The 18,974-nt window shown below is 62.9% G+C and overlaps 1 protein-coding gene across 1 annotated transcript; it reads left to right on the forward strand.

Moving 5' to 3' along the window:
• Positions 1–465: 465 nt before the first annotated feature.
• LOC137145828 (B-cadherin-like) lies at positions 466–17,925 on the forward strand. The gene is made up of 16 exons (XM_067536767.1): positions 466–582; positions 728–833; positions 7,454–7,665; positions 8,311–8,454; positions 8,762–8,917; positions 9,079–9,223; positions 9,667–9,842; positions 10,396–10,524; positions 11,020–11,205; positions 11,523–11,767; positions 12,209–12,351; positions 12,884–13,108; positions 14,092–14,310; positions 14,775–14,905; positions 15,116–15,262; positions 16,574–17,925. Exons 1-16 carry the CDS (start codon positions 529–531, stop codon positions 16,781–16,783), a joined length of 2,628 nt encoding a protein of 875 aa, XP_067392868.1. The 5' UTR covers positions 466–528; the 3' UTR covers positions 16,784–17,925.
• The last annotated feature ends 1,049 nt before the right edge of the window (positions 17,926–18,974 follow it).

Raw genomic sequence — 18,974 nt, forward strand, 5'->3', positions numbered from 1 at the left:
AGCCAGCCCGGGCCTGGCACTGGACGGAACCGGCTGCTCAGCGCGGCTGTCTCAGGCTCTCTGCACACTCAGGCAGAGGGGCCCAGCTAGGTGCTGGGCGGGGCTGGGGGCGTCCTGGGCTTGCAGCGAGGGACACGCGGGAGCAGCCAGAGGCTCTGTCCCCCCCCCCCCGGGCTGGATTAGGAGGGGGAGGTGCCGGGTTTCTGGGGGCAGGTGGGGGAGGTGCCGGGGTTTCGGGGGGGGGGCTGGATACTGGGGGAGGGGCTCAGGCACTGGAGGGGGGAGCCGGGCCCTGCCGCTGCCCAGGCTGCAGCCCCCCCCGCACCGCGCTGCCGGGGGGCTCCGTCGGCCCCGCCCCCTTCCCGGACGCTCCCGGGGCGGGTCCGACGGGGCGGCACCTGGTCCCGCCTCACCTGAGCCGCCGCTTTAAAGCCGCGGGGCGGGGCGGGGCCGGGCTGAGCCGAGCTGAGCCGCTTGGCGGAGGGGCCCGGCCGCTGCATCCTCCCGCCGCCGCCTCCGCCCGCCCGCATGGGGCCACCGCGGGGCCGCCTCCCGCTGCTCCTGCCTCTGCTGCTGCTGCAGGTAACGGGGGGCGGGAGCCGCTGGGCGGGGCTGGGGGGCCGGGGTATGGGCTGCGGGCCGTAGGGGGGCTGCAGGCGGCGGGGGGCTGCGGGCCGTAGGGGGGCTGCAGGCGGCGCGGGCACTGACTCCCCTCTCCCCGGCGCAGGTGGGCTGGCGGCTGTGCGAGCCGTGTCACTCCGGCTTCACTTCGGAGCAGTTCGCGTTCGTGGTGCCCGGTGCGCAGCTGCTGCGGGGCCAGGTCCTGGGCCGAGGTAAGGCTGCCCCCGCTCCGGGGCGGGAGCAGGAATTGCCGGGCAGAGCCTGGCGGGGAGTGCGGCTGCCTCGGGCTCGGGCCGTGCTCTGGGGTGCTGCTCCCCGTCCTGGGGACCTGCCCTTGGCTGGCTCCTTCCCTCCCCCGACACCTCGGGTGAGCCCAGTCTGCCTCCGCTGCGGGGTGGGTGCTGCTGGCTGGGCACCTGGCCCGGCTCAGTCCTTGCCCTGCGCTCTCCGGGCCGGGCGCGGGCTGGGTTTGTGGCCCTGTCTGTGGCTCGCTCTGATGCTCCCTCCGGGATCCTTGCTCCCCTGGGCCGGGCTCCTGTGGTACCTGGCCCCGTTGGCACCGCACAGCCCCGGGAAAGCCGAGCACTGAAAGTGTCTCTCTGCCTCGAGTCCTGCCAGGCGTGCCCAGGGAGAGCTGGGTCTTCCAGTCACCGCCGCCCCGGGTCCCTTCCACCATGGCACTGCTCCTCGGCTGGCCAGACGGGAAGGTCCCTGGGGCAGCTGCCTCCCCCGCCCAGCTTTGTGTAGCGCACCGTGGCTCTGAATCAGGGTGCAGGGTCCTGTGCGCTGCAGGAGGGTCTCCCTGGGACCCCGTAGATCAGCCCTGTCCTGGCCGCTCCTAGCTCAGACCCTGCCCTGACGTTCCCGCTGACAGCACCCCTCATCCCGCTGGCAGGCTTCAAAACCCGCCCTCAAAGGCAGGATTCAGGCTGGTTTCTCTAGGCTGCCCCTTCCTCCCAAGCGACACCGGGGGCAGCGTGTGGTGAGCTGCTCTCGGCCTGCCTGGCCATGGACGAGGTTTCTCAGGTGCACGTGGCCTCCTTCCCTAAACCCCATCTTTAGGCCTTCCTGTGGGGTCCGACCGCCCGGTGCCCGGTGCACTGGCCTTTGGAAAGTGGAGCAGAAACTGCCCGCACGGGAGGGGCTGGTGTGTTGGGTGTTGCTGCTTTGTCCCGTTTAAATGTGGTCCGCAAGAGAGATGTGGTGAGGATCAGACCCTCATCCAGGAGCGTCCGTTGCCACCACCACCCCCCAAATGTAGGCCCGGCCCTTTCCTGCAGGGGTGTAATTGGTCAAAGCCCGAACGGAGACTCATGCTCTTGCGTTAGGGGTTCACACGCTAAGGAAGTTTGCTTGGCACTAATGTGAGCTACATACATGTGCTTTGGGCTTTATCCTGCGGAGACGGTCCCATGTCTGCCCCGCCCCGCCCCACAGAGCAGACCAGACCATTGCCGCACTGCATGACTTCACACTGGGGCCTGGTGAACTTGGTGGTTTGTGCTCACAATTAAATCCCCCAGTTCTCCAACTGCGCAGACAGGCAGAGGAGGTAATAAAACCTGCTGTCGTTGTCTACCCCCTGGAAAAGAGCTGCCTGGCCCCTCGCTTTCTGCTCCTCCCCCTGGAGAGCAGAGCCTTTGTCCGGAGAATGCAGCCTTTGAAATGCTAACGGCCGAGGTGGGGGTGGACAAGCTGCAGTGATTGGCAGGCACACCTTGGTGAGCCCCACCTGTGGGAAGCCGGGACAATGAAGTAGGGCTGGATCATCCTGGGAAACGTTCCTGAAAGCTGAGCCATGCGGTGAGCAAAGCCCGGTATGCGGGTGGGGGGAGCTGTGAGGCTGGTACTAGCCTGGCTTGTTAGCTGAGCTTTGGCTGGTGTCTTGTCTGACACTCCCACGTCTTCCCCTCCAGCAGCGCTAACGTGCCTGCTCCTGGGGGATGCAGCCGCTTCTGTGCTGGAGTCTCTGCCCTGCTGGGGATACAGAGAAACGGGCTGGCCCCGATGTGCCTCTGTCCCTCCATGCTCATGACGCTGAACCGTCAGCCCAGGCATGAGGCAGCCTGCAGCTTCGCAGGCCTGCATAAGTCTGGTCTTGGCGTCCAGGGGGAATCCTGAGGACCACTCCCCCGAGCCTCATGTGCTAACAGGCCTTCGTGCAAGGCGGCCACGTCGGGTGGAGTTGAAATCTCCACTCCCAGCCAATGGCTGCATTATCAGGCTGCCTGAGGTGGCCGTGTGTCTGTCTGGCCTTGCACGCCAGCGCTGAATTCTTGCAGTGAGGTGGGTGTCTCAAGGACCCACAGACGTGCTACAGTGCAAGTGCTGGGGTCACCTGCTGGATGAACTGAACGCTGCTTTCCCGAATGGGGGGAAGGGCTCTGCTTTGGACCCTTTCCTGCCTCCCTGCCCACCCTGCAGTGGGCACGGGGAGTGCAGATCAGGTGCTGGGATGAGCGGAGCCCAGTGCTGGGCAGAAATCCTAATAGCCCGAATCATCTGGGGCAATGTGAAATGTGCACATTGTGCTCTGAACAGAGCCTTGTCTGTCTCCTCTGCCCTCCCTCCAGGGACTGGAATGCACTTAACTCCATGCTTGCTGGCGTGATTTAAAGGCAGGACACCAGCGCTTAGTCCATCTTCTGTCCATCCCCCTGCTCTGTGAAAGACTTCCTTCCTCACAGGGCAGTTAGACGCTACAGAGCGTCTGTCGCTGGCAGGAGGTCTCCGGTTGGCACAGCTCTCATTTAGCAGAATTCTTCCATTCGCGCTATCCACACGGGGATTTAAATCGACTCACCGGCACCGCTCAGGGGTGGGGATTTTTCACAGCCCTGCACAACAGAGTTAAAGTGATCTGATTGTCTGATGTAGACCGAGCCTGAGGCTCTGAAAGCACACTAGAGATGTTAAATAAATAAATACGGAGCAGACGTGCAGTGGCTCCAAGGAGCCCAGCCATTGTGAACCAGATCCAGGCTGTTCAATAACTCCCCAGCCTGTGAAACGAGCCAACTCCAGCCCGCGGAGCAGTGAGTGGTTAGTGCCCTGAAGCCCAATTCACGTCTGGCCGTGTCACCTCCCCAGTGCGTCCAGACATCCTGCAATGGGGGTTGCTCTCCCGGGACGCCGTAGGTTAGTGCCTCTCGCAGCCGTGGGGTGCTGGATCCTTAAACTGAATCTGCACCGTGGGCGTTGACTGCTCTGCTTAGGGAGGATTTAATCAGCTGTAACCACAATCGGCTTTCTGCTCTCCCTTCACCCCATGCACAGCCTGACCTCTAAAGCAGGGGCCTTGAGACAGACCTTTGGTATGTCCGCACAGGGGCTGCAAAAATTCCATGCATGCTGGAGAGCGGGGAGGTGCTGGGGGAAGCAGCTGATCTCCCAGCTTGTTCTAATTCCCCTTGCACTGCAAAACCTGCTGTGAACAACTCCGTGGAGTCGCACGCTGGTGCTGAAAACCAGGCAGTGAGGGGCCATTTAATATCCGGAGCTATTTGAGTCCTCTAATTAGCATTACACAGGGATCAAAAATGCATCTAAAAAATCACATGCACTTAATGTTCCAAAGTGTAAGGGCTAATTCTCCGGTGTGGGGGAGGAGGAGGGGGAGTTGGCTGTTGCTTAGTCCATCTTCTAAAAGCACAGTTCAGCTCTGATTACACGTAAGCCTCTGAAAGGCTCCTGCATGCAGGTGCAATCCTTGTCTGGGCCACAGGGCTCATGCAAAGGCTATGTTGGCCCTGCCTGTTACAGGGCTTCCTCTGCGGTTTGGCTGAAAGGGCCGCCGCCCGGGCCCCGCTGATACAGGGGAGGCAGCACAAAGGCAGGGTACGGTTCTGGTGAATTCCAGGCAGAGGCAGTTGTGTTGACTTGAGTCCGTTGTTAGCAATGGGCCAGGGTCATGGACCTGGGGGACGTGAAGTGGCTGGGTTCTGGGTTAAAGGCAAGCGATAACAATAGCTTCCGATGCCTCTCCTAGCCCCTGCCCTCTGTTAACACCTGATGGGTGCTCTCTGGTGGGGACTGTGTGTTTCTGGGAGCAGGGGTGGCTGCACGTCTCCCCACACTGTCTGAGGCCGGGGATGGTTGCCAGCCCTTGTTTACTTTCTCAGTTTGGAAGTGTCCTGGGGGAGGAGGCTATTTCCCGTAACTGCACACAGAACTTGAGCTTCTGAGATGGGCTCCGCTAATGTCTGCAGAACGCTAAATACCACTAAGTGGTGAGTGCTTCCAGCAAGCCAAGGACAGGCTCGCTGACCCGAGCGCACAGCGTGGTATAGCTAGATGGGGGAAGCTGGAAAACTTCCCGCCCCCCCCATCCTGGAGCTGAGAAGTCTCTGGCAAACACGGCGCGCCTGCCTAGAAATGGAGGCTTGTGTTCCACGGTGTATCAACTCTTCGCGGTCCGTTCCAGTCTACTGCTGTGAGCCGTTAGGGCTCCTAACTGGCGCGCGGCAGCTGGGCTGGCTCATGGACGTACAGGCTGAAAAATAACCGAGCCGAAGTCTTGCAGGCTGCCTGGCCATGGTCCCTGCGGAAAGCGCTTGCATTTTAATGCAGGGTTGGTGCGGTGATCCTGGATCACTGCAAACGATGCAGCTGCCCTCCATGTGTAATGGCTGAGGCTGGGGCCGACTGGCAGATCTGTTCTCGCGGGTGATCCTGGGACGCTCTTTTCAGAGACCCGAGATGGTGTGGGGGGATGGGGTGCAGTTCCCCTTGGGCTCCTGACGAAAGGAGCACTGTGGTAGGCCAGCCGCTGGACTCGCGTGGTGCTGGCTAACCCTGCTCGGAGCAGGTGTAGGCCACCCGGCAGCAGGCTGTCAGCCGGAGCCCACGAAGTGGGGCTGGCTCAGAAAATCCTACCGCCTTGGAATGAGCGAGCCTGCCCTGCTGCCGGGAGCCCAGCCTGCTTCCAGGGGACCCGGAGTAGGAGAATCTCACTCCGTCCTGGTCCCTGGCTAAGATGGGCCCGCATTCCTCACTAGCGCTTGTGCAAACGAACCGAGATCAGCACTAACGAGGCTACCGGGCATGCTCGCTATGCTGCAGAACGAGGGCTTGCTCAGCACCTGGAAGACCAGGGTCCATTTGTGGCCTGGCATGCAGATGGTACGTCTACACTGCAGTTAGACCCGCGTGGCTGGCCCAGGCCAGCTGCCTGGGGCTTGGGATGCTTAATTGCAGTGCAGACATCCAGGCTCTGGCTGGAACCCAGGATCTAGAACTCGGTGAGGCGAGAGGGTTCTGGAGCTCAACACCACCATCAAACAGCCCCTTGCCCCACGCCGTGTGGGTCTAATTGCAGTGTAGGCACCCTCTACATGATCCATTCTTCCCCAGCCCCTGCACCGCATGGCAATAACTCTCCGGTAGAGGCGGGAGTTTCTTGCATTCCTGGCCCACCCTCAAAGCCAGCCGTTGGCCCCGCTCCTTTCGAGTGGGCGGGGGATTGAGCCATTCCAGGCTCATCTCGGAGCTATAATCAGTCCTGAATTAGTGCCGGGGGCACAGCGGTCCTGCCCTCCTGCTAGGATGGCCTGGGACACCTGCTGCCAGGTCCTTGCTCCGATCCCTGCCTAGCATGGAAGGAAAGAGGTGTAAGCCATGGCTGGGAATGAAAAGCCCTTGGAATCCTCCCCGGCTGGGGTGGGGTTTTCTGTTGTTCTTGCTGCCTGGAGGCACAGCTGCTGCAGTGACTGGGTTTCTTGCAGCCTGACTCCTCCTCCTCCCCCCCCATCCATCCAGGAGCTGCACCTGGAGGCCCCAGCCAGGGCAGGTGTAGTCCTCCAATCCAAGGAGAGTCGGTGTCTCGTAAACGCTCCTCGTTCGTGAGACGAGTCAGAGCTGTGAACACCTGATGCATCTCGAGTGAGGGCAACAGCCTGCTGCCTGCCTGTCCCTGCCCGGGAGGAGATGCCTCCCCGACCGGGCCGAGGTGGCATAGGAACCCTGGATTTCTCAAAGGCCGGGCGCGCTGGTGGGCAGCCTCAGCCTTCCCGCGTCAGCCCGAGCGGCTGTTACCTGGACGCTGCGGCTGGCTTCACTCCCGTTGCTTGCTCGGTCTCTGCCTGTGTTGACGGTGCTGGCAGACCACACGGGCTGGGATTCCTGCGTGGAGCTGCGCAGTCACACGCGCTAAGGAGCCGGGCGCTGACACAGCTGCCTGGGTTTGGGGGTGGAATGGCAAACGACGCTGGGGACCGGCCATGGCGGCTAGTCCCTTACCGTGCTCCACCTCCGCTTCGAAAGCTGCGTGCGGTAGGATGGGGCCCTCGGAGCCACGTGTCCGGTTCTGACCTTGGCGTGTCCCGGGGGAACCACTGTTCCGAAGCCCGGCCTCTAGCTGACGCCGCTCGGAAGAGCCTGTCTTAGCTGCGTCAGCAGCTCCAGTTGTCTCTGAGAGCGGACTTAGCTGATCACGTTGGAGGATAAATCCAGTTCTCCCCTGCCTCTGGGCTGGGTGCAGTCACATCTGGCTTAAACACTGACTGCCTCCTAGCAGGTTAGCCAGCGTCTAGCTGGAGGGAGCTCTTATCAGTCGCATTCCCATCTCCCTTCTCCCGCCACTCGTCCTGGCGCTAAGAAACTTGTTCACACACGTGCCTGGGCAGCTCCGAGGGCAGGTTCCGGGCTGGCCAGATAACAGGGACACGGGCTCAGGATCAATGGCTCAGAGCTGGGGCGTGTGGGGAAAGGAGGTAACCGGCCCTTGTCAGACAGGAAAACCTGTCCAAACTGGAAGCCATGAGCAGTTGTAGCAGCCGGGGTCTCCTGCAGTCCCGGGCGTGGCTGGGCGCTAACGGCGCGCTTCCTCTCTCAGTGAGGCTTGAGGACTGCACTGGAGGGACGCTTGCGCTGCACGACACGGATGATGCTGACTTCCGGGTGCTGGCGGACGGGACAGTCCTGGCGAGACGCCACACCCAGCTGCATGGGAGGGGGAAGACTTTTGCCGTGCGCGCCTGGGATTCCACGGGCAAGACGTTCTCTGCTACAGTGACGGTGAAGAGCGAAAGCCATCGCGCCGCACAGGTAAAGCCGGTGCCAGCTGGCAGCCTCTAGGGAGTGCAGGTGGCCAACTCTATGGCAACCTTTTGTGTCTCGCTAGAAGGCGGCTCTAGAGAATCCAGTCCTCCTGGGGCGGCCAGGCCCAGGCATTGCACCGTTGTGCTGCTAGCACATCCAGCCCCGGACTGCCCCGTCACTGCCCGGGGGTGGGGGGAGTGTTCGGTGGATAACACTACACTGGCCTCGCAACCGCTTTCGTGGCTAGCGCTGCCCAGTCCAGGAACGTGGCTCATGGGGAATCGACTCAGCCTCCCTGGATTGCCAAATTGGCCCCTTAACAGTTGCACCATCCATGATGTGGGTGCCCGGCTCGGATCACGTGCCTGATCTTCATCCCGCTGCCAGTGGCCAGCAGAATGTTTCCGGCCTCCTTCAGTGTCCAGGTCTGAGCCGTCAGCCAGTCGGACGCCGGGTGCATTGTGCTCATGGCTGCGGCTCCACAGCACACTCTGCATAAACAAGCTGCTGGCAGGCGGGCTGGCGCTGCGCTGCGCTAACCCAGGGTTAAGGGTTAAACACGGGCTGGCCTGGGACCCCTGGGCTGGCCTGGGACCCCTGGACTCACTTCTTGTACACATGGGCTCTTCTGACACCTCTTTCTCCCTGTAGGAACCTGCGGCAGGTCACCAAGCAGAGGCGCGGCTGTTCCCGCAGGCCAGCCCTGCTCTGAGGAGACAGAAGAGGGAATGGGTGATCCCTCCAATAAAGGTTCCTGAAAATGAGAGGGGCCCGTTCCCTAAAAAACTGGTTCAGGTATGGAGGAATCTCAAACCCGCATATTCCCCTCCCCCCCTCCGCCCGGGCGCTGCCTCTTGCAGTTCTCTTGTTGCTGGTCCTTTAGGCCCTTAACCTGTGTCAAATACCCGCCGGTGCATGACGACAGTCAAACCCCCCTCTAGACAGGCGGCCAAGTTACAGCTTCTCTGCTTCAGGCACCCCCGGGAGCAGAGGGAGTTGGCTGAAATCGCTGCTTAGGGGAGGGGCTGTGGGTACTGCCGGGCCAGCAGGGGTGGGGCGATGGACGCACCACAGGCACTGATCCCCCGTTCCATTCCCCTAGATCAAATCCAACCGGGATAAAGACACCAAGATCTTCTACAGCATCACAGGGCAAGGGGCAGACATGCCTCCCAAAGGCATCTTCACCATCGAGGGAAAGACGGGCTGGATGAAGGTGACTGAGCCGTTGGACAGAGAGAACATAAACAAATACCACGTAAGTCGCCCCGGCTCCAGGTGTGGTCTGCGTGGCCTGCTGCTGGCGGCCAGAGGGTCCGTGGGTGAGCTCCGCGTGGGGCCCGGCTTGCTGAGCCGCTTGGCCAGCAGCATGTGGCAGGGATGGTGGCCGATCTCCCAGCCTCTCGTTCCTCTCCGTAGCTCTTCTCCCACGCCGTGTCCGAGAATGGCAAGCCTGTGGAGGAGCCCATGGAGATCATCATCACGGTGACCGATCAGAACGACAACAAGCCCCAGTTCCTCCAGGAGGTCTTCAAAGGCTCCATCCAGGAAGGGGCACTGCCAGGTACGAGGAAGGGGTGGAAATAGGGGTGGAAAAATCTGCGACATTGGCCCCTAGTGGGACAGGGCATGGACTGGGTCCAGGTTCTCCCTCTTAGCAGCTGGGATTCTGCCTTTGAAGTCTCCGATGGTGCCTGCGACCCACGCCCCGGGATCGTGTGGTCAGCACTCAACACAAATCAAGCCTTGATGATCTCTCGCAAGCCTCCGGCCTGGCAGCCCTGAATGCCAGCTTCCCACGCCGCGGGCGTGCGGGCCCCTCTGTGTGGCTTGCCAGTGGAGACAGTTTCAGAGCAGTTCATGTGCCTCCTTCCGGAGGGAGACCTGTCCTGCAGCCGCTCCATTCCCCATGGGCAGAGTCTCTCGGGCTCCTAGAATTGTACGCCTCTGGTTTATAGCTGCAGCGCCCCTCAGGATCTGTTCTCAACCTCTGCCCCTCTCTCTCAGGTACCTCTGTGATGCAGGTAACTGCCACCGATGCAGATGACGCTATTGAGACCTACAATGGCGTCATTGCCTACTCCATCCTGAACCAGGAACCTAAAGAGCCCCACAGCCAGATGTTCACCGTCAACAGAGCCACTGGGGCCATCAGTGTGATTGCAAGTGGCCTCGACCGAGAGGTGAGCAGAGCCGTCTGCTTGGGAGCAGAATCCGGCTCTACCGAAGTCTGTGCAGGAGGCTGGCAACCTCCTAGCTACACTTCAGTTAGTGCAGTGTGTAGGGGACGGAGTCCTCTTCCTGCTTGGGCCGGCCCGCCGCCCCCCCCAGTCAGCCTGCGCCTCTATGGCACAAGCCTAGAAAAGAGGCTGCTCCGGGTTAGCGACCTGCCACGCGAGGGTCTGAGACAGGCGGCTGGACACAGCAGGTTTGTAAAGGTGTGCTCCACACCAGAACCTTCTGCAATCCTTCTGCCTGGCCGGAGAGCTGCACCACGTCCTTACCTAGACTGCAGGCAAGAGGGGCTCTGATGACGTGCTGATGCATGCCTGAGATCTGGGCAGGTCCGGGACCCAGGGAGTCCTGCAGCACGGCTACTGGTGGACGGCTGTAGTCACTTGACTTGCGCTGGCTGCTGCAGACTGCATGGGAAATGGTTCCAGGGAAATGTGGCGGCACTGCTAATGTCTTCGCTCTCCATCTCTACCGCTAACTGGCCCGTCTGCCTCTCCCCAGAGAGTGCGAGAATACACGCTGACGCTGCAGGCTGCGGACATGGATGGCGAAGGCTTAACAACCACCGCCTCAGCTGTGATCGAGATCGCGGACGCCAACGACAACGCTCCTGTGTTTGACCCCAAAACGGTACCACGCTCCGTCCCCCCCCCCCCTCGTGAACCATGGCGGCTGAGCCCTGCTGTGCTGGGGTGTCCTGTCCCAGTCACCTGCCTGGGCTGGGCTGGGGGAGGGATGCACAGCAGGCGCAGGGAGTCCTGTTCCTGCAGCCAAAGGATCTCTTGACGAGGCACCATGCAAAGTGCGCTCTGCGCAGGCTGCTGGTGTCCGACACCTGCCCCAGGTGTCTTGCACGGGCCCCAGCTGGAGCAGCCCTTTCGTGCCAGGTGCTGCACAAACAGTGAGGTGGTGCTTCTGGGCAGGGACTGCAGTCTGTTGGCTTGTCCCATGCCATGGGCATGGAGAGCGGGCCTGGGAGTGTGGGGGGGGAAGCAGGCCAGGGGGTGGGGATAGGAGTCACCACTGTCCCCTCTGGCTGCTTTGCGCTGCCGGCTCTGTCTCCACTGCCAACGCCGCAGCCCTGGGTCTGTGCGGCGGACCGTGACCGGCACGCCCGTGTTGCAGTACGCCGTGGAGGTGCCGGAGAACGAAGTGGGGTTTGAGGTCCAGAGGCTGACCGTGACGGACATAGACGAGGTCAACTCGGCGGCATGGCGGGCCGTGTACACGATTGTGCGGGGCAACGAAGGTGGCGCCTTCACCGTAACGACGGATCGCGAGACCAACGAAGGCGTTTTGAGGACAGCTAAGGTGTGTGGGGGCTCGGATGTCCTGAGCAGCCAGGCGTGTGCGCCTCGGGGTGGGGGTGACGGGAGCAGAGCATCTGCCTCTCTTCAAACGGGGCTGGCGTGCTGCAGAGTGAAGCACCCGCAGCTTCAGGTGCTGACGTCCTGCAGGAATGAAGTGGCTGCAACCAAGAAAACCCCCAGGGCCATCCTGCAGCTGAGTGCACGGTGTTGCCATAGCTATGTAGGGAGCAGCTGGCTATGGCGCTGCTTGGGGAATGCCCAGCCTCCGGGGAATGCGCCGGCAGGCCGGGCTTCACCTTGCCATCTCGTTCCTTTCAGGGCTTGGATTTTGAAGCGAGAAAGCAGTACACCCTCTACGTGGCAGCTGTCAACGAGGATCCCTTTGTCGTGAAGCTCCCAACCTCCACGGCCACGGTCACGGTGAATGTGAAGGATGTGAACGAGGCGCCCGTCTTCCACCCTCCTGTCAAGGCAGCCCAGGTCTCGGAGGACGTTCCCCTTGGGGAGAAGATCACCTCCTGCACGGCTCAGGACCCAGACCGGATGCAGAGTCAGAAGATCCGGTACGTGACTGTGGTGTGGGAGCTGCTGGGCTGGTAACGCCACACGTACAAAGCCCAGCTTCAGGCCTAAACGGGAGGGCCGAATGAGGAGCGATGGCCCTGACGGCTGGTGCCAACACAAGGGCTTGGGTCTGGCCCGTAAGCCAGGGGCAGCGAAGCCGAACACACACATCCCCCGGGCCACTGCCCCCGTCCCGGCACAGCGGCTGGCAAGTCGGCCCTGGCCGCACCCCTGGAACGCAACACCTGCTGCACGGGGCGAAGGCGTCCACAGGGAAGCGGCAGCCACGCGTCCCCGTGCAGCAGGACGTACCTGTCAGCTGCTGGCACAGAGGTGCTGACTCAGCCTCTCCCGTGTCTTCATGGGCAGCTTCCAGCCCCCCCCCCTGCCCCCCGCTGCCCCCCATGGATCGAGCCCCGTAACCATTTCTTTCTCTTCAGGTACCACCTAGGGAACGACCCCGCAGGGTGGCTGGCGATTCACCCGGAGAACGGCATCGTGACGGCGAGGGAGCCTCTGGACAGGGAGTCTGTGTTTGTGAAGAACAACACCTACACGGCCATAGTGCTGGCAGTGGATGATGGTAAAACCGCCGCAGCTGGAACGCGGGGGGGAGGGGCAGGGATGAGGCCGGGTGCCTGAGTGCTTGGTTTCTGCAATCAAGAGCAGCTTTGTTCCCCTGTGCAGGAGGCTGGGGATGGCTCTCCCATGTGAGATGCATGTGCTAAGGCCACACCCCTCCTGGGCGGTCACGAGAAACCACATCCTAGATGGAGACCCAGCTCCCTCCCCGGGAAAGATGGGAGCCCTAGAATCAGCCCCAGGTGGGGCCGAGGCTGGCTTGCCTGGCTGTGCTGGGGTGGGACTGATGGTGCAGGGCTTGGGGGCCTCGCCGGAGCTGGGCGAAGCAGGCTGAGCCTCCCTTGTCTAGACTGGTGCCTCCAGTTGGTGGCAGTTGCTGTTGGGACTGCAGCAGGGCCCCCCCTTAGCTGGCAGCAGTCACCCACGCTCTGCTCCGGATCGGGCACCGTGTTCACCTCCTGAGCAGGCGGAAGGGATTCGCTGCCTTGGCCAACCTCGCCCTGCTGCCCCTCCCCTCCCCTCTGCCCCGACAGGAGCCCCTCCCGCCACTGGCACGGGCACCTTGCTCCTGACTCTGCTGGATGTGAACGACAACGGGCCTGAGCCAGACCCCCGCGAGATCACCGTCTGCAACCGGAGCCCCGTGCCCCAGGTCCTCACCATCCTGGACCGGGACCTGCCCCCGAACACCTCCCCCTTCCGAGCAGAGCTCGCCAACGGCTCCGCTGCCAGCTGGGCTGCAGAAATGGACAGCCAAGGTAACTGCTGGAGGGATGAGCTGCTGGTCTGAGATCGGGCCATCCTTTCCCCTGCACCTGCCCCCCACCAGGGAATCCACGGCCTTCTGGTCCTGCAGGAGTGAGCCTGGAAGTCTGGGCCCGGCGAGGCCAGGCAGTCCATGGACCCTGCCCCAGGGGAGGTGGCGTGGGGTGGTGCTGGGGGGAGTCACTGGGGAAACACAACCTCTGAGGACATTGGGTTTGTTTCACCTGGAGAAGAGGCGCCTGAGGGATGGGGTGGGGGGGGGGACACAAAGGTGGTTACAAGGAGGGGGGCGGTGACTGGTTCTCCTCCACCGAGGACAGGACAGGAAGCAATGGGCTGACCAGGCGGCGCGGGAGGCTTGGGTTGGACGTTGGGAAAAGCTCCCGGACAGTCAGGATGGCCAAGCCCTGGCACAAACTCGCCTGCCTGGGTTGTGGAATCTTCCTGGGCGGTTTCTAAGAGGCTGGACAAACCTCTGGCAGGGATGGGCTAGACCTGGCTTGTCCACCCCACGGCCTGCAGGCCAGAATCCGCCCCCTCCCCTCCACGCCCCAGCTGGCTGGGTGGAGGAGCAGCCCCTCCCCTCCAGCTCACTGGCCCCCCTGGGTGTGGGGGGATTGGAATGTGGCCCCTCAGGAAAAGGTTGGCCGTCCCTGGGCTAGACCATGCTTGGCCCTGCCTCCGCACAGGGGCCGGACGAGGTGGCAAGGCCTGGAGGGGTCATCCTGGCACTCTGGAGATACGGGAGGTGCCCCCGACGTGCCAGCACCGGGCACGGGGCCGGGCGGGAAGATGCAAACTCCTGGGGTGAGGTGCTCCTGGGTAGAACGTGTTCTAGCGCCAGCGCTTCAGGGGCCCAGCTTTGTTGCTCTGCTCAGGAGGTAGAGGGGATGTGGGGGCCTCTTCCTCACACCCTGTCCCGACCCCAGTGACCCTCCCCTCTGGTACCCAAGCTGCTGTCTGTCTGTCTGCACAGGGGAGACACTGACCTTGACACTGCTGGAGCCATTGAAGCAAGAGACTTACGACGTTTACCTGCGGCTCTTCGACAACCAGAACAAAGACCAGCTGACCGTCCTCAAGGCCAAAGTGTGTGACTGCGAGGGGCATGCAGAGAGGTGCCCGGAGAAACGGGGGCCTGTCATGGCCGTCCCCATCATTCTGGCCGTCCTGGGAGCCGTCCTGGCCCTGCTGAGTGAGTGCCTGCCACGAGTCACTCCTGGCCTGGCCTCGCTGCCTGGCTCCTTGATGGGCTCCCCTCCTACAGCCTGGCGCGCCGGGACCTTCCGGAGCCGAGCTAGCCTGGCCTGCGTGGAGGGCAAGCTGCGGGGGCCGGCAGCACGTTGCAGTGCACGTCTCCATTTGAACCCGAGGGGCCCGCTGCCCCCATAGGGAAGGCAGCAGGGCCTGGCTCTCGGACCTGGGACCTGGTTCTGTCTCCGACTGGCTGCTTCCCTCCAGCCCCCTGGGTCCCCTGCCACAAAACCATTGGTCGTGCCCGGAGACGGCGCTCGCTGGGGTGCCGATGGCGCCATGGGCCTGCTGTCCTGTAGTGCCCCGGCCAGGTGGCTCCCGGAGCAGGTCCCGCCGGGCGGGGAGAGCGGAGAGCCCGTGCCGTGGGGTCGCATGGCTCCTGTTGACCCGGCTTGTCTCTTCCAGTCATCCTGCTGCTGCTGCTCCTCTTCGTGCGGAGGAAGAAGGTGGTGAAGGAGCCTTTGCTGCTTCCAGAGGACGACACCCGGGACAACATCTTCTACTACGGCGAGGAGGGGGGCGGCGAGGAAGACCAGGTGGGCACTAGCTGACCGGGGCATGCCGCGGGAGGGGGATGGGTGACATCACACCCAAGCACGGGCTTGCCCTGGGGGCATGGAGGGATCCTGCCTCCTGGCCTGCTCCCAGGCCGGGTCCCAGGCAAGTGCCCCTCCCAGGCCGGGTCCCAGCTTTGGGCCAGCCCCAGCTCCTGCCAGGGGCTGATCCTGTGCCTCTCCCTCCTGCAGGACTACGACCTCAGCCAGCTGCACCGGGGCCTGGACGCTCGCCCCGACGTCCTCGTCCGCAACGACGTGGTGCCCACCCTCGTGCCGGCCCCGCAGTACCGGCCTCGCCCCGCCAACCCCGACGAGATCGGCAACTTCATCGACGAGGTGAGGCCGGGCCGTGGCTGTGGCTAAACTCACACGGGTCTGAACGCTCTGGACGCCAGGGGAAAGGCGGAAACGGGCACTGGGTGCTGGGCGATCCGCGTCAGCAGCTCCTCTTAGAGCGAGATCTGCTCCTTGCATTAGCTGGACGTGTGTGTGCTGGGCAGCCTGTCGCTGTGGTGGGGGTTCCTGGGACAGCTGTTCAGCACAGCTGCCTGGCTGGCAGCGTACGTCAGCATCTCCCTCCTGCTGCCGTCAGGCCCCCGCCGCACGCCCCAAGTAGGCACCGAGCCTCGTGCAGGGCGCTGTCTGCCTGGCCTTGCGCAGCTGCCTGCCAGCTGTCGTGGGCTGGTTTTACGAGGGGCTGGGGGCCTCGGCTGGAACGAGCTGTGGGGGTGGACGGGCGGATGGCTGGATTTCCAGGGGATGGCCCGGGGGCAGCGGAGAACATCGCAGCACTGACACAGTGGCCGGAGCAGAGACCTGTCTTGTCTCTAAGCCGTGTGTGGGGTCTGGAACGCTGCTGGGGACTAAACTTCAGGAGATGGCCCAGGGCACCTGTTACTCGGGCAGCTCTCGGATCCTTTTGGCCAAGGCTCTTGGTGTGACGTGCCCCTGGGGGGGTGCCGTGGGGGTGGTGACGTGCCAGGGTCCCTCAGCTCAGATCTGCTCCCCCGGTCTGCTCCCAGCTGCTGTTTTCTCCTGCCCACTGAGCACTCCCGCGCCCGCTGACCTCTGTGGGAATGAGGGTTGCTCAAGTCCTCTGTCGGCCCTTCTCCTCCCAGGGCAGGGGTGGCAGGACCTGGCTCCTGCCGGAGAACTCCCCAGGTCCAGCTTGGGGGCAGCTAGCTGGGGCTGCTCAGGACTAGGGCAGGCTCTTAAACTGGGGGTTGTGACCCCTCAAGGGGGGTCATGAAGTTATGGGGGCTCATGGTCTGTCAGCCCCCACACATGCTGGTAAGGGTGGCCTGGCCTGGGAGGGGTCAGCACAGCCTGACCCATTTGTTGAGGCCCCCTGGACTGAGGCCCTGCAGCTGAGCAAACCTGAGCCGGGCGCTCCTTGCGCCACACCCCCTCTGCAGCACAGAGCTGCCCATGCAGGCGCTGGCCTCGGGACAAACCTGCCTCTCGGCCCCCAGCCTGTCCTGTCCCTGCCTAGCCTGGCCCCAGGTGGGCTCCCCCTTAGGTACCAATGCCCTGCTCTCCAGGCCACCTGCTGCCGGGCGTGGGGTTAGCCCTGCCCGAAGCAGGCTGCCGGGCTGGAGAGGGGCTGGGTAGCTCCTGTAACCTAACACCTCTCCCGCCCCTCCCCAGAACCTGAAGGCGGCCGATACCGACCCCACGGCCCCGCCCTACGACTCCCTGCTGGTCTTCGACTACGAGGGAAGCGGCTCCGAGGCGGCCTCGCTCAGCTCCCTCAACTCCTCCGGCTCCGACCGGGACCAGGACTACGACTACCTGCGCGACTGGGGCGGCCGCTTCAAGAAGCTGGCCGACATGTACGGCGGGGGCGAGGAGGACTAGGGGCGACCCTGCGCCAGGTGCCACCGCCTCTGCCCGCCTGCGGACCGGCTTCCGCCGTGGGGCGGGATTTCTCTCTCGGGAGTTCCCGCAGAGCGGCTTGCCCTGCATGGAGCACCTGGCGGTCCAGAGCCCGGGTGGCTGAACTCACTGACCTGACGCACCTGGGTCCCTTCACATGAAATCTTACAGCTCCCTGGACAGGAGATTGCTTCCATTGGGGCCCATCTTTGCAGGCCACCTTTGTGGCCGAGCCCCGGTTCCCTGGCATGTGTGCGATGCTTCCTGGAGCCGAGGCGCCTAATGGGTGTCTCCAAACAGCCTGGTACCAGGACACGACGTTACGGCCAACTGCCTGAAAGCCTTACTACACTGCTGGTGCCTTTGGATCTCAGACACAATGGCCTGCCAGGGAAAACAAAATCCTGGCCTATTCTAGGTTCAGTGTTAGGAGTTCAGAGCCTCAAGGGCTGCAGACCTCTGGCTCCTGCATTCCGGACTGTGGCTGGACGGCTCCTTACAGTGCCCCAGAGGTCAGGTGTGGGTGCAAGGTGCTGTACCTGAATGAGTCCAGTCAACTGCTGGCCAGCTGGCTAGCCACCTACACAACTACCTTCCTGCTCAGACCACTCGCCTGTTAGCCCTGCTGCTGGCCACCTGCCCCACAAAATGTGCGACTACTGCCTCCTACGTCTTCCTCAGCTGTCTTCTTTTTTTTTTCTTTCGTACTGTGTGTAACGCAAGGTTAGTGTTGTGTGAAAACGGGATCAGTGTGACGTCACTTTTAATAAAGGAACTTGATTTTTAAACACTCGGCTCTGAATTCCAACTGCTGCCTCTGGCTCCGCCTGGGCCAGCTGTTCGGGGTGCGTGCTCTCTCTATCTCCCAGCTATTGCTCAAGGGCTGAGCAGTAATAAGCCCCCCCAGCCTGTCCTGAATGGGGTGAGACCCCATGTCATGTCTCCCCTCCCCCTCCCCCTCCCCCCTATCAGGCCCTTTGGTCGGGATAGAAAGAAATCCTCCACCCTCTGGACACTCCAACAGCTCTGAGCTGGTGCCAGCTTCTAAACAGCTCTTGGCCTAGTGGCTTACAGAGCTCCTCCCTGCACACCTGCTGCAGGGTATAAGGTGGCAGGGAGCTGCTGCGTGTGAGCCACCGGGCAGGATCCCCGCCAGGGCTGGCGTCTCTGGCTCACTGTAGAGGCAGAGTCAGGTTGGGGTTTGTTTGCCAACTGCACGGGGCCCTCAGCCTTGGACCAAGCCTAGCCCAAGGGGCCATGCGAGGCAGGACTCCTACCCGCTCAGCAGCAATGGCTTGGGCGGCCGGGCGGTGACCTGATTCTGCAGCACCCTCCTCCCGGGCCAGGCTACTAACCGCTTGCTGGGAGTAGAGCAGTCTGTGTCCTGCAGGCTGTGCCCTGGGGGCCAGGCACTTCTGGGGCCAGCCGTGCCTTGCTGCTGTGGGAAATGGAGCAGTGGCCTCCAGCAGCGTGGGTACTTAGCACAGCCAATAAACTGCTGCTGTCTGAAGTGAATCCAGCCACTGCCTCCCTCAGGCTGACACACACTCCTACCCTGGAAAGGGCATCCCCTGCCGCTGGGGCTGCTCATGTGCCTTGTGCCACCAGCTGACAGGCTGCGGGGGGGGGGGAGGCGGTTAAAGCTGCATGGGCAATGGTAGCACAACTAAAGCGCATCCCTGCGCTGACCCCTCCTGCACCGGGTCAGAATACCCAGCGTGGGCTGGCTGCGGGGCTGGCTGCTGCCGGCAGCTGGAGCTGATCGTAGCGTGCAGCTGGTGGGAGCCACCTGCACTCCCTTATCCCAGCCCCTGCAAACCCCAGCCTGGAGAATCGAAGGCAGCAGCCAAGGCCGCTGCTCTCCAAACAACGCTGCCCGCAGAGTGGGGTTGCAGCTTTCCCAAGCCTGGGAAGAGGCCCGGTGGAGGAGAGGCTGCTGGTAATCCTCTTCCTAACTACAGCTGCCTGGCCAGGGCCAGCCAGGAAACTTCCAGCACCTCATTAAGAGCTGGGCTGAAGTGTCAGGCTGCTGGGCCGGCTCCAGCAGCGGCTTTGCCATGAGCACAGCATCTTAGAGGAGCTGGGATAAAATACTCAGCTGCAGGAAGGCTGGGGCAGCGAGGGGCCCACCCGCCAGCCCGTGCTGCTGTGGGGTGTGCGGGGAGGCCCCCGG

The sequence above is a fragment of the Emydura macquarii genome, unplaced genomic scaffold (assembly GCF_026122565.2).
Source record: "Emydura macquarii macquarii isolate MOO-44397 ecotype Brisbane River unplaced genomic scaffold, CSIRO-AGI_Emac_v2 contig_3647, whole genome shotgun sequence".
Taxonomy (NCBI): domain Eukaryota; kingdom Metazoa; phylum Chordata; order Testudines; family Chelidae; genus Emydura; species Emydura macquarii.

Coding starts and splice junctions, on each gene's coding strand:
- LOC137145828 (XM_067536767.1), top strand. CDS start 529: ATGGGGCCACCGCGGGGCCGCCTCCCGCTGCTCCTGCCTCTGCTGCTG. Junction 834..7,453: donor GGGCCAGGTCCTGGGCCGAG/GTAAGGCTGCCC, acceptor TTCCTCTCTCAG/TGAGGCTTGAGGACTGCACT. Junction 9,224..9,666: donor CCAGGAAGGGGCACTGCCAG/GTACGAGGAAGG, acceptor CCTCTCTCTCAG/GTACCTCTGTGATGCAGGTA.